The sequence below is a fragment of the Erpetoichthys calabaricus genome, chromosome 1 (genome assembly GCF_900747795.2).
Source record: "Erpetoichthys calabaricus chromosome 1, fErpCal1.3, whole genome shotgun sequence".
Lineage (NCBI taxonomy): Eukaryota > Metazoa > Chordata > Cladistia > Polypteriformes > Polypteridae > Erpetoichthys > Erpetoichthys calabaricus.
Window position 1 is genome coordinate 231,692,437 of NC_041394.2, and position 15,257 is coordinate 231,707,693.

Sequence of the window (15,257 nt, forward strand, 5' to 3'; positions counted from 1 at the left end):
AATTTTTACATAATACACAGAAATCAAAGAAATTAATAACATTTTACACTAAAATCTAATGAGATTATAATTAACACTGACAGCATTAAGAAGTGATAACGTTAAGACAGTAAATAGCTGTTATTATTAATATGTTTTCTCCTGTAGGATGCAACTGCAATCTTCATTCAGACAGATGCCACTTTGACATGGCTGTTTATTTATCAAATGGAGGAGTCAGCGGGGGTGTTTGTGAAGACTGTCAGCACAACACAATTGGAGCAAACTGTGAGCAGTGCAGACCGTTCTTCTACCAAGATCCTCTTCGCCCCATTAGTGATCCTTATGTGTGTCAACGTAAGTTATATTGTAGGTTTAAACTAGACAATTCTCCCCAAGTCAAGTGCAGTTGTATTAAATACTGGACAAAACTATTTTACCAGAAAGTATTTTTAGGTATACTTAGGACTAAGTGTACTATGATTGGCAAGGCATCTGGTGAAAGTCAGCTGAAATATTTAAACCCTTCAAGGCAAAAATTGGCATTAGGGGAGTTGTCACTCATTACAGCATGTGTTAAATATAACAGAACATTTAAAAAAAAAATTCATAAAAGAAATTATTTTACAATTTCACAATGCAGAAACATTAAAATGTTCCTGACTGGTTTATGTTTGTGTTTTCCATGCCATAGCTTGTGACTGTGACCCTGAGGGCTCCATTAATAATGGGCTGTGTGAGCCAGCTACAAACACTGAAACTGGAGCCAATGCAGGCCGCTGTAAATGTAAAGAAAATGTGGAATGGGTGAGATGTGATCGCTGCAAACCTGGCTTTTTCGGGCTGAGCAGAGACGACCCACAAGGCTGTCAATGTAAGTAGTGTACTTGGACATTGTCCAATACTATTCAAATTTCATCTGAATGGGACAGGGGATTGGCTAAAATTCTAAAACGTAAAGACAACTCTGAACTTTGTATTTAAAATTGGATTCTGTGGTACTACAACAAAAAACAAAACTCTTAAACTATCTGTAATTGCAACAACAAGCACCTTCTAGAGTATTTAGAGGGAACTCTATGGACAAGGGGTGATTTGCAAATTCCACACACCTAACAACTGAGTACAGATGTGAGCCTAAATAAAAAACCAAATTAATTTAGTTCATTTTAGATTTCCTAGCATGGTAAACACACGGTATCTGTATTAGTGAAGAAGGTACAGTGAGCCTACATGCAATCATGATAATTTACTGCAAAAATAAGACACAAAACTTTACAGATGTATACAACTACAAAACATGCTTGTTTATTCAATAATGGAAAGAATGTATTCCATTGGGTGAGTAAAACACAATTAACCAGTGGCAGCAGTCGGAAGGATTAAGTCTCAAATGTCTCTTAGACTGCAGGTGTAACAGACTTGGAAGTGTCTTGACACCATCACCTTGCGATCCAGTGACTGGAGAGTGCATTTGCCAGCGTTTTGCAACTGGTCCATTATGTGATCATTGTCTGGTAGGTGATTTAAAATTATATCTGATTGAAATGACTCTGAAATACTGAAATGTGTCAGATAGTTGTTAACAATTTTATTTTATTTACAGCCAGGGTACTGGGGACTAGGAAATACAGTTTATGGCTGTTCACTTTGTGACTGTGATATTGGGGGAGCTTATAATGACAAGTAAGTTTCCACTTCTTCATGCTCTTCTGTTATGTGTCTTTTCATCGTACGTATTATCTATAATCAATATAATGCTTAAAAATAAAACTTATAACTTATGACAAGCAATCTCTGACCATTTTGAGACCCTGAAGTGAAATAAGCCAAAATGTTTTTGCTTACTATACACAAATGGCTTAACAGAGTGAATAAAGTACATAAACATCATCATATAATTAGCAACTATACTTCCTGGTTTCTTCAAAGATGTCTACCCAAATGTTCAGGTTAACACTTCCAGGCACTAATGTAATTTTAAATGGAGCCACTCTCCATCTCTAAAATCTGAGCAGAGGAAATTCTTTTTGTAGAGAGACAGATTAATTGCGAGATTGTGAATTGTTACTAAATTGATCAAAAGGGTAAATTCACTTGGGTCAGCAGCAAAACACAGCACAAAGTCATGGTATAAAACCATAAAAAGTAATTGCAAACTATTATATACGTGCAAGACTCAGAACAGTACACATAATGTGCCTAGTGTTCATTTAACGTATAGTGCCCATTAAGAGATATTGTTACTATGCCAATGTGTCTGTAATAACTAGCAAAGGTGAAGAAGGGGCATGATTGAAGCTATACCATAATATAATCATAAATGTACTATATGGTTCGTGCAAAAGTGGAAAATGCCTTTAGTGAATCAATGCTCTTGGAGAAATCCATGCTACCAAATAAGGTCAAGACTTTGGGATACATCTATGTCTGTTAGGAGCCAGAAGAATTTCCTGATGTTAAGAAACTCGTTGGCCTTTTAAAATTGAGGCACTTTCCCATAGTCTGATTCTTCTGCATTGTCAATGCACCTAAATTTGAGTTATCTGAATACTGCTGCACTGTAAGTTAAGTAAATTGGAGCGGTACCTGAAATCAGTTATGCAGAAATTAAGTAGAAAAGGAGAAAAGGCAATTCACTGAGGCAACCCTGTGTTGCTAACCACCGTCTTTGAGACAAAAAATCTTGGAACCTCACAGACTGTCACTGTTTAAGCAGCTATTTCAGGACCCAGGATGCTATTGAGGCTTCTGCCTTCATCACCTTTATCTTATTCCATAACTGCAGCTGCCTTAATGTTCTTGAACCTGGAACAATTGGTAACATGACAGACATCAGCTATGTAATGAGGAAACTTAACAGCAACAGAGAAAAGTGCAAAGTGCTAGTGCTTTTATTTTTTAAAAAAAAGCCACAATAAATGCAAGCAGTGCAGTGCATTTTCCATAGATAAACAATCCCATAAAAAACAATGTTCTCAGGTGGCAGTTAAAACCAATAAATAATTATTCCAGTAAAAATGAGGTTAAAATTCCAGGCAGAATTCAATTCTTTAAAAATCATTATAAGCTTATAATGTCCCTTATGGTCTCTTCAGCATGAGGAGACATCTACCAACAGACACAGTCCACCCTTTAATTCTTGTGTTCCCACCACCAGTCCTTCGGCATTTGTGGAGTGCTGTACTGAGCCTTGCTCACATCTCTTGCTACCGATCTTTGTCCTTCGGCTGAGAGATGTATGAAGTGGTAGGTCACTCCTGCACCCTGGTGACCTCAGCAGGAGCGACCCCTGTCCCTTGAGCACTGGTCATGCACTGTTCTTGGAATCATTACCGACTGCCTGCTTCCGCTCCTCATCTGCAATGGCTCCATTACATTTCTGCCAACATTTCTTTGTGCTTCTTTTAACCTATGTTCTTCTCTCATTTGTTCTCCTTCATTGTTCTACCCCCTCTTTCATGTTCAGACTACCCCTTTATCACCCCATGGATGCAGTGTCCTAATTACGACTCACAGAAAGTCAATGAGGCATTTGGAACCAGTTACAAAAAAATTAAGGAAATTGATCCTGATCACAGGACCAGAATTGTCCAGCGGAGAAAAGGTTATGTGAAGAATGTGATCAGGACTTCATATACTCCAATCTGTGCCTACTATGTGTGTTGTAAGGAATTTGGGTGGTCTGTATCCAAAGGTCATTGTTGTTTCAAGTACAACCTCTCAAAGTCTTCATAATGTATGACATGAGAGTTAGCAGTTTTTAGTCCTTAAGAGGACTGCAATGAAAATTTATAGACATAAGAATTATGTCTTCCACAGTGGTGGCACCCTCACCACAACAAGAACCCCACAAAACTACTGTTTCTGTCACATGCCCTTAAAACCTCCTGAATTATACCATCATGCCCAGTTGTGTTACCAGTGCAGAGCTTTACTATGTTTCTTTTCAGCTGAAGAACCAAGATAGATATTCCTGGAAGGGGAGTGAGTGTGCAGGCCAGTGTCCTCATTAGTATGCATACAGTTCATAAGGTCTTTCAGCTCCTTAGTAATCCATGGTTTGTCACTGGGGAAACAACACACTGTATTTGTGGGAATAACACACGTTAATGGAAGATAGCTTGTAATGCAACGACTAAACGACATATTTATGGCAAGCCCATTTAAAGCAGGCCAAGGACAAAAACAAAGACTTTTGCAGAAATAGAAACTGCATTTTTTAACCAATGCAATACATGTAAGCTTTGAGGCTATCATTTACTTATTTGCTGCTTTTCCAGTGTTCCCAGATAAGTTAAATCTTTGATACATGTGTATGCAGAGTATATGTTATTTCACATCTCATTTACAGTATATCAACAAGTGATTTTTGTAATTTTCCCCTCTGTGATTGCCAGCTTACACACAAAGCACACTGTGTGTAGCTAACTGCACATTTTCAACTTCCTCTACTTTGCTTTGCTCGATACTGTATGTTATTTTCATACTTAGTTCTAAAGCCTGATGTGATTTCCCCGTTTTTTTAATTAAATTCTTCCGAATGCAAAAACACTCATGCCCATGTTGCCTTTTACAGCAGGTGGCCAACCTTCTGAACTCTCTGCCCAATTCAGCTATCTCTCTATCTTCTGCATATCTTTTGCATTGAGTGTTGCTGGCTAAAGTGGAAATAGATGATGATGCTGATACAATCTCAGACAGTAGAGGTATGGTTTAGTATTCATGTCTAGAACTAGAGATTTTTATATCAGCATAAATTTGAATATTATCTTCATTTGGCCATTTCTAACTTGAAAAAACTACACCTGGATTTTCTTCATTTAAAAATCCCCCAGTGGGGAAAGCAAAAACCCAAATGCTTAGGCTTAGCCCAAGATGGCAGCCCCCCTGGGTTGCAGCGCTGCCTAGGACTCCTGCAGGGCTTCATGGGAGTTGGAGTTTGGTGCAGCCATGTTGGGATCCATGGATGCCGCCAGGGGGTGCTGTAGCTGCTGCTCAGCCCTACAGAGCAGCTCTTCTGCCACACCCGGAAGTGCTGCCAGAAATAGGTCATCAAGCACCTGGAGCACTTCTGGGTATGTTATAAAAGGAGCCAACAGCCACTACTTCGGGAGCCAGAGTCAGGAGGAGGGAGACGAAGCTTGCCAGGAGGAGTGGAGGAGAAAAAGAAGAAGGAAAAGAACTGTGTTTAGTTATTGTGCTTGTGTTTGGGACTGTGTTGCTGTGCTTGTGGGAGACAGGGAAGACGTTTCCCATAAGGGAAAAGAAAAAATAAAAGCCCTGTGTGCTTTGAACTTGTGTCCTATGCCTGTCTGTGTCAGGGCTGGCCTTTACACTCTTCAGATGAAACCAGAAAGAAGCTTTCCTCCATTTCAACGTCATGGCATTCTAAACAATTAGAGGACAAAGTATAAACAAATCAGTCATGCACTTCTCTAAATTATGTTATGTTCCCATTAGAAAATAATATTATTAGCAACGATATTTAATTAATATATTTGAATAAGTTTAAAATGGCCACTGTGGAAGTAAAGTCTATTTATTATTTAGACAAAATTTTAAATATCTTAATTGCTTTTTACTCTTCCACCAACATATCAGGAAATGAATATTTTTTCTATACTATAGCCCTAGTGCAGAAGATAAAAGTGAAAGCAAATGGAATAAATTACAACATATTTATATACATTTTTCTCCAGCTGTTTAGAACTAGTGCTTTTATGCATGAAGGTTTAAGAACAAAGGACCCATAAAATCAACCTAAGAAAGTAACCATGAATACTTAAAATTGTTGTAGAATTGCTTTAACCAATTTATCTGAAGTATTGTTAATTACAAACCTTGATGCTGTATAGTGATGCAATAGGTTTCATGTTTTGTCTTTTATTTTAGATGTTTAGAAATAGATGGTCAATGTCAATGTCTCCCTCACATTGTTGGTCGAAAATGCAATGAACCAGCTCCAGGTTATTTTTTTGCTCCACTAGACTACTACATCTATGAAGCAGAGTATTCCTCACCACTGGATCCAGCTGCCCTGTTGGTATGTAAATATTCCCATATCCGTTTTAATAAGCACTGTCATCCGCAATGCTGACAATACGCTCATAAGCACAACAAACACATTTTTAATGAAAGAATATAAATTTCAGTAATCAGTAATACCTATAAGTAGTATGATATTCATGTAACAGACTTTATCTTAAACTCTTGCCTTTACACACTTTTAAGTCGATGCACCTAGGCTGCTTTACTGAGATAACATAATATAATGCTCCTAAAATGGGATATATATGATGTTTTATAACACCTACAATAACTATACATACCATATACTGCTAGTTGTAATGTTTGATTTAAGATTTTAATTTATTGCATTTCTAAAATCACATTGTATGCCTGTATGGTTAGAAGAAAACATTTATATTCATTTATTACTTTATTTCTTTTCCATAACATTCTACTTCAAACACTATACTAACAAAATGGCTATACAAATACAGGACATGCCTGATATTGGTTATGAAGAAAAATGCTGAAAACTAATAAGCCTTAGTTTTGGATAAGGAAGTAACAACATTTTACAAGAATTAGCATATACACACACAACATGTGAAAATCACGAAAATGAATAATAAAATCAGATATTGTCATGTAGCCTTTAATGTCGTTATCCTACTTTTTTCTGCCACTGTCTCAAAAAATTCCAAGGCAGTCTACAGGTACATATTAAATGTATAATATATCACTGACGTAGCATCTGCATCAGTCAAGATCACAAAAAAGTGTAAAAATTAATGTAGTAAAGAAGTGGAGTGGAGTGGTTGGGAGCATGAACTGATTCAGCACATTGCCGCACCTACCACACGACGAACCACATTACCTTTTTTACTTTATTGTCTTTGACCCAATAGCATTCACAGTGAATTCCACCTCAATGACAATCTTTCAGAATATCTAAACAGAGCACCTGCCAAGAAAGTTTTAATTTACTAAAATATACAATGCCTAGTTACAGTGTCAGCATGTGATGTTTCTAGAATAGATGGGTTTACCATAAATTTATAACCATTATTGCAACATATTTTCAGAAATGAAAGGAAAGGTATCATATATAAATGTCTATGCGTAGAAGTGTGGAAGTGAGAGGTGGAGTCAGGCTAAGGGCTCCACCTCCGAGGATACGCAAGCGAGGCCAGCATGTCGGCAAAACAAAACATCTGAAGATGTTATCAGCTGTTACAGAAGCGTGGGAGCACATCGGCAAAACGGTATCCCTTTTACTTTTTCTCCCGCCACTAATACACAAGTGATGCGAGGACGTCGGCAAAACGAATCCTCCGAGGAGAGAGATGCCCAGAGTAGTTCCTTTCAATTAACTGACATTTCTACATTTCAGTTTTTTTTTCTGACTATTTCAATAGTTTCTAGGACCCCATGCTTTTTACAGCATGGGCTTACAAAACTAGTTTATTTATAATTGATTACTATTAATTATAACATTTAAACTTTTAAATTAAAACAACATTTATAATAGTATTAATTATTACTTTTAAACATTTAAACCAGGTCATAACTTTGAACAAGATAACTTTGTGTAAGCTTCACTTATATTTGGCCTGAAAAGTGAATTAATGGCATTCTTTCAGAATCATCTGATAGATAGTACAATTGAAAACACATTTGCAGTTGCAACACAATACTCTAAAACTTTTTTTAAACTAATTAAGCAAAAATATCAGGTGGGAATGGAGAGTTGTAATCTTACCTTTGTTTTTTGTGTTTGTTTTTTATACCCAGTTGTTTAAATAACATTGCAAATAAAGGATAACTATCATTTCAAATAATTGTGACTCTATGACATGCTGATCTTTTCTCCAGGTAAATCCTATTCCTCCATGTGATCGCTATTTCAGAGAAAGAGGGTATGACTTTAAATTTGAAAACGGAAAATTTATTTTAACCAGAATAACTAAACGGAGTATTAGAGAACGAAGACAACTCCAGGTATGCAGGTCTACTTTATTATGTATGTTGCTTAGACAATAGTTATAAAATCATAATTCCAAATGTTACTCATAATAAAAATCTTTCTTTTTTATGGAAAACAGTTGTGTGTACATTTTTTAAGAGCCCAATTTAAACCCAAAAGTATGTATGAGTTATTTGCTTTATTTAACTCGAATGTATGTGTATTGCTGTGTGCTATCTCTAAACATTTTATTAATTTGTATGGCTTTTGGTTTGAAAAGAAGGATACTGTCAAGATAGTAGCCCACCATATTCACAAATAATCCCTTGACAGCCGTTGAAAATAATTAGCATAAGGCAAGACAATTGTGATTATGGTTAGAACATTGAAAATAGAAATGACACAAATTTTGGAGAGTCATTTCACACATTATTTCTTGGTGTTTTTATTTCAGGATTTCAGGAATAATCAGCACTCTACACTTTAGCACTTTAGTAACTAGCAAGACAGCATGATTTCCTTTGGTCATAAAATTTTGTTATAGATTAAAACTGAATTCACTAATATTAATTATAATTTTAAAATCAAAAGTTAAAATAAAAAATTAAACAGAATATTATGAAATGGGAGTTAGACATTATTTTCCTTGAGCAATGTTGTCTGAAAAACCAATTGTGCAGATACCTTCCTGAAGACACCACAGGGTGCATGGTGACAAGAATTCTCTATGTCCGCAAAACATCCCACAGCCCTTCAGGTGTCCATGCATGGACAAACAGTTCACTGTCTGAATAAATTATATAGGTCATCTAGCCATCACTTGCTAAGCAGGAAACTTTATTCCCCAAACTAGCTTCAAATGTGAGTCTCAGTATCACTGTACCTGACAAAATTTATTCAGAACCACTGTGTGAGCCTTATTTTTAAATTCTCGTTATTTGGATCTTTAGAAAAACATGACTTTGCTTGCCTATAGTGTGGTGAAGCAATTGCATGTCATAAAGGAAAAAAGCATTTCTACTCTGTGTATAGAATGTGTAAAATTGTTAGTTACCACTTCTTTTTACCACCTGCCTTGTGCCCTGTGTTGGCTGGGATTGGCTCCAGCAGACCTCCGTGACCCTGTGTTCGGATTCAGTGGGTTGGAAAATGGATGGATGGATGGATGTTATATGATTCATTTTAATCAAAGAAACTAAGGACGTGTGTTCTTTGTTTAATCTCTAGGATGATCATTGTCAATCAAACAGCATAAGGTGTTCATTTAGTGTTTTTCTTCATTGTTCACTTATCTTTGTTTAACATCTTTGATCTGTAAAAATGTCAAATAGAGACAGAGACATTGAGATTCACCATAATACAATTACAAAAAATGAGTTTCATATAGAAGTCACATAGACAATGTTTGAATTGTTCTGTTAAAATCATGCTGTCAGAAGCTTCTGACAAAACATTTTCACTAAAAACTCCCCAGATTAATATAACTGAATTTTTTTTACTTTTAATACCAAATGGTAATCATTTATTTTTTGTTTGGCAGCAAAATACAATACCATTGGATCCTGGATACCCTCTGCAGATTGTGTTTCGTGAACGTATTCCAGACAAACCTGTTACGTGGACAGGCCCAGGATTTGTACGAGTCCGTCATGGTGCTGGATTAAGATTCAGCATTTCCAATCTTCCAGCATCATTAAATTACTCGGTTGTTATTCGATATGAGCCTGAGGTATTAAATTTGATTCCTTGTACAGTATAAAGATGGTATTTTGATCATTATCACAATGTACTTTTGTCCTTGATAATAAGATAAATAATATTTTTTGGAATTTCCTTTGCTGTAATGACATTAAAACTAAGCAAGCAAAGAAGTACTATTTATTTAAAGAAAGCAAAAATATATCTTAAAGCTTATTTTTAAAATGAGGAATGGGTGTATTATTTCAATGTCAAAACTGAACAGAATACTTGCCATATTTACATTTACAATTTTTTAAAAACCTTTCATGCCTTCCACAGTTCAGAACATTACTCTGGAACACTGGAAAGGAAAACTGTGATTATTTTCAGTGTTATTAATATAACCAAATAAACAAAAATGTATCCATTAGACACCTGTGCCAAAAATGTTTCCTAGTTTGTTTTAAGTAAAAACATAAAAATACTTGCTTAAGTTGGGGAACAATTTCAGCCTGATGAATTGACATAGTTATAAATAGTCAAGGAAGGAGTATTCCATAAAAATCAACTCCAAAGGTTAATAAAACAGCAAAGGAAGTTTAAATTACAGTACCTGGATATTTTTAGGCAGCAACACATGGTAGTTTCTAAAGATAAGCCCACTCGTCAGATTTGGTGCAGTAAATGCAAAAATGTAATGATATGTAACAAAGCTAGGACTGTTGAATTCAAGTAAGATTTTCTTTATAAAAAAAGTTGGTTATGAATTTCATATATACTGTTGGAATTCATATTTCTATCTTTTACTGACGAAAGTCGTTTGTCTCATTTACCTTTGCGGTAAAGAAGTCAAATTATACTTCCTGATTACTGAAGTTTACCACATTACCACTGATACACCAGGTCATGACCAAAAAGGCAAAAAAATGTAGACATGATTGGCAGACCAGCTTACAGCTTGGTATTGTACAGTATGATGCATTTTACATATTTATAAATTAATTTGTCAGTATCTAATCTATATAATATAAAGTGATTTCAGTCAATCCGTCAGAAACACTGTTGGGCACATTCAGCGTTAACAAAGAGGGCATGCTAGCCTCTTATTATTTATCATTTTTTCTATAACCTCAATTTCAAAAAAGTTGGGATGCTGTGTAAAATGTAAATAAAAACAGAATGCAATGATTTGTAAATCTCATAAACCCATATTTTATTCAGAATAGAACATTGAAAACATCAAATGTTGAAAGTGAGACATTTTACTATTTCACGAAAAATATTAGCTCATTTTGAATTTGATGGCAGCAACACGTCTCACAAAAGTTGGGACAGGGGCAACAAAAGGCTGGAAAAGTAAGTGGTACTGAAAAGAACCAGCTGGATGAACATTTTGCAGCTAATTAGGTGAATTGGCAACAGGTCAGTAACATGATTGGGTATAAAAAGAGCATCTTACAGAGGCAGTTTCTCTCAGAAGTAAAGATGGGCAGAGATTCACCAATCTGCAACAAACTGCATCTACACATTGTGAAGCAAATTCAGAATAATGTTCCTCAATGTAAAATTGTGAAGACGTTGAATATCTCATAATCTACAGTACATAATATCATCTAAAGATTCACAGAATCTGGAGAAATCTCTGTGCACAAGGGACAACACTGAAAATCAATATTGAATGCCTGTGATCTTTGGGCCCTCAGGCGGCACTGCATTAAAAGCAGGCCAGATTCTGTCTTGGAAATCACTGCTTGGGCACAGGAACACATCCAGAAATCATTGTCTGTGAACGCAGTTTGCCATGCCATCCACAAATGCAGGTTAAAGCTCTATTACACAAAGAAGAAGCCATATGTGAACATGTTCCAGAAATGCCACCATCCTCTCTGGGCCAAAGCTCATTTAAAATGGATTGAGGCAAAGTGGAAAACTGTTCTGTGATCAGATGAATTGAAACTTGAAATTCTTTGTGGAAAACATGGATGTTACAACCCCCGGGCTAAACAGGAGAGGGACTATCCACTTGTTATCAGCCCTCAGTTCTAAAGCCTGCATCTCTGATGGTATGGGGGTGCATTAGTGCCTGTGGAATTGGCAGCTTGCACATTCGGAAAAGCTTCATCAATGCTGAAAGGCATATACAGGTTTTAGAGCAAGATATGCTCCCATCCAGACGATGTCTTTTTCAGAGAAGGCCTTGCATATTTCAGCAAGACAATGCTAAACAATACTGCAGCTATTACAGAAGCATGGCTTCATAGTAGTCCACACCTTTCATCAACTAAAAACATATGGCGCATCATAAAATGACAAATACGACAAAGAATACCCTGGACTGTTCAGCAGCTAGAATCCTATACAAGACAAGAATAGGACAATATTTCTATCCCAAAAGTCTAGCAAGTGGTCTCCTCAGTTCCCAGACTTTTACAGACTGTTGTTAAAAGAAGAGGGGATGCTACACAGTGGTAAACATGGCCCTGTCCCAACTTTTTTGAGATGTGTTGCTGCCATCAAATTCAAAATGACCTTATTCGTTTCTTAAAGTGGTATATTTTCTTAGTTTAAACATTTGATATATTTTCTATGTTCTATTTTGAATAAAATATGGGTTTATGAGATTTGCAATTCATTGCATTTTGTTTAATTTACATTTTAGACAATGCCCCAAGCTTTTTGGAATTGGGGATGTATTTAAAATTTCCATTGTTAGGTTGCAAAGCAATGAGTAGTACAAGTCTCTCTATATATAAAATCCGACGTCTGTCTGTATGTCTGTCCACTTTTCACAAGAGAACTACTTAACGGATATAGATTGGGTTTTTTTCTATAATTTGCTTGAACATTCCAGTTGATTTTGTGACTTATCTCATTGTGCTAAGAATCATAGTTCGCTTGCAGGAGCGATTTATATGCACTAATCCCAGACAGAGGCTGCAAGTCGAGGAAAGGGGGAAATGTGACGTCAGGAGTGGGGAGCCGAGCAGGGTCCTCCTCACAGTCCTGTTTCACTATTATGCTGATGGAGCTGCGGGGGATGGCTAGTATTACATAAGAATGAAATCAGGGTTGTGCAGAAAACATTTCATTTTAAACATTAAAAGTGCTTTGAAATAAAAAGTAAGAAGAACGCCAAGGGGAAATTTGGCTTTTTTACAGAAGCTCTTTAAATAAATAAATTCATAAACAGGTAAGTAAGTAAATAAATAAATATACACACATACTTTGGTCTCAACACACACCAGAATGACTATAAAGCAAGAAAATTAAAAAGAAAGAAATGTTCACACTTGGCTGTCACAGTCAAAGTGTTGCATTATGCTGATGTATTGCTATTGGTAAAAAGGAACCCCAGTACCATTTCTTGACACATCTTTGCTGAATAATTTGTTGACTAAAAGTCTTAAGCATTAGTGTGTCACAGAGAGGATGTTCAGCATTGTCCATAATAACACTAAGTTTTGTTTTAATTTTCTCCTTTTCTACTACCTAGAGGGGGTCCAGAGTGAGTCCTATAATTGAACTTGCCCTTTTAATTAGCTTATTGATTTGGTGGCCTCTCTTGAAGTGATGTTACCAGCCCAGCACACAACAGTGTAGAAAAACACACTGGCCATCACAGAATTATAGAAGATGTAAAGGATTTCACTTCTCACATTAAAGGAACACAATCTCCTAAGGAAAAGGATCCTGCTCTGCATCTTTAGATCCTCTGTGTTACAAGTCCAGTCCAACCTGTTATTAATGTGACCTCCAAGTACTTGTAGGAATGGATCACCTATACATCCACTGCCTGAATAGTGACCGGACATACAGGTTCTTTGGTGCGGTGAAAGTCAATAACCAATTCCTTTGTTTTGTTGATATTAAGATGCAGACAATTCTCTTTGCACCAAGAAATAGTTAACCATCATACTCCTATACTCTGTCTCGCCCCCTTTATCAATACACCCCCATAAGTGCAGTATAATTGGAGAATTTCTGAAAGTGAAATGACCTGGTGTTATATTTATAGCCTGAGGTGTACAGAGTGAAGAGGAAAGGAGACAGGACTGTTCCTTGTGGTGTTCCATTGTTGCTCACATCATGTCAGAAACACGGTCCTTGAGTATCACAAACTGTAGTCTGCCTGACAGATAGTCCATTATCCAGGACACCATAGGCACATCCACCTGCATAGCTCTGAGTTTACCCCTTAACAAGGAAGGCTGAATGGTATTGAAGGTACTGGAGAAACCAGAAACATAATCCTCACAGTTCTGCCAGCTTTCTCCAGGTGAGAATAAGCCTTGTAGAGCAATCTTTGTCTCATAGTCAAACTCCAGTGGGCCCAGGTGGTCTATCACAAGAGGACTCATGTAGCCTAGGACCAGTCTTTCAAATATCTTTAGGATGTGATACGTACTGTAAGTGCCACTGATGTAGGTTTGTCAACATCCCCTTCTAGCCCCTGAGCTCTGGATTGTTTGAGTCCAGTTAATACGCCCAGTCTTTTCCAGACATCCTTCATATTATTCTAAGTGAGTTTGTTTTCTATTTTAGCTCTGTAAGTTTTCTTTCCTTCACTCAGCTTTTTCTTCAGCACACACTATATGTCCTTCAGAGCCTCTTTGTCACCAGATTTGAATGCTCTCTTTTTCTCAATCAGGACACCTTGTAGTTTCTTAGTAATCCATGGCTTGTTGTTTGGAAAGCAGCACACTATTTTTGTGGGTACACTGTGTTGACACATAAGTTAATATAGTATGTGATGCAATGACTGAGTTCCTTAGTATTAGTATTGTCCAAATGTAACTCATACATCATTTCCCAGTCTGTCATTTGGAAGCAGTCATTCAGAGCCATTTCAGCCTCCAGGCTCCACTTCCTCACTGTTTTGGTGGTAACAGGTTGCCATCTAATAACAGGCTTGTAGCGGGGAATAACATGAACCAGGCTGTGGTCAGATTGGCCTAAACAAGCCAGTAGATTACATTTAAAGGTATCTTTAACATTTGAGTACAGCAGGTCCTCCTTGTTATTTCCTTGTGGGGGACTGGTCACAAACTGATAGAAATTTGTCATTTTTTGTTCCAAAGTCACATGGTTGAAGTCACCACATACAGTGGCATGCAAAAGTTTGGGGACTCTTTCGTAAAATGTATGTTTCTATGAATATACCTTGCTTTCATTTTTTCAGTGACTCTTACTGTTTCAGGTGTTGTAGACATAAGACAGCCTTTAGGTCCTCTTTTTGACTCTGAATAACTAAATAATACTGAATAATAAACTTAAGTACAGGATTCTTTGGCCTCCAAAATTCCCAAAATGATGTATAAAATATTTGTAGAGAAGAGGAATAGCTGCCCCCTCCGCCCACCCCTAGCTACGCCACTGGGTTAATATATTGTATTATACAATGATACAACATTACACACAGTACAATGTTAAACATCTGCAACTTTTTCATTACTAGTGTGTTTATTAAAAACATGTCCTATTGCATTTCATTGTTAAGAAGCTGATTATTTGAACATGCAAAAAATGTTTATTTAGTGCAAATAAATTTTATTTAGAATACCAAGTTTAAATCCAACTTCAATTGAAATCATCTGATTGTATAATTTTAAATGAATTTGCTGAA

General features: G+C 36.5%; 1 protein-coding gene across 2 annotated transcripts in view; it reads left to right on the forward strand.

The window, feature by feature from the left end:
- lamb4 (laminin, beta 4) overlaps nucleotides 1-15,257 on the forward strand; it is a 107,124-nt gene that overhangs the window by 53,293 nt on the left and 38,574 nt on the right. For both annotated transcript variants that reach the window (XM_028812511.2, XM_028812512.2), the window contains exons 10-16: nucleotides 148-336; nucleotides 674-853; nucleotides 1,384-1,496; nucleotides 1,586-1,665; nucleotides 5,875-6,025; nucleotides 7,864-7,989; nucleotides 9,495-9,683. In XM_028812511.2, the coding sequence (XP_028668344.2) occupies nucleotides 148-336; nucleotides 674-853; nucleotides 1,384-1,496; nucleotides 1,586-1,665; nucleotides 5,875-6,025; nucleotides 7,864-7,989; nucleotides 9,495-9,683 (1,028 nt within the window). The remainder of the gene's footprint in view (nucleotides 1-147; nucleotides 337-673; nucleotides 854-1,383; nucleotides 1,497-1,585; nucleotides 1,666-5,874; nucleotides 6,026-7,863; nucleotides 7,990-9,494; nucleotides 9,684-15,257) is intronic.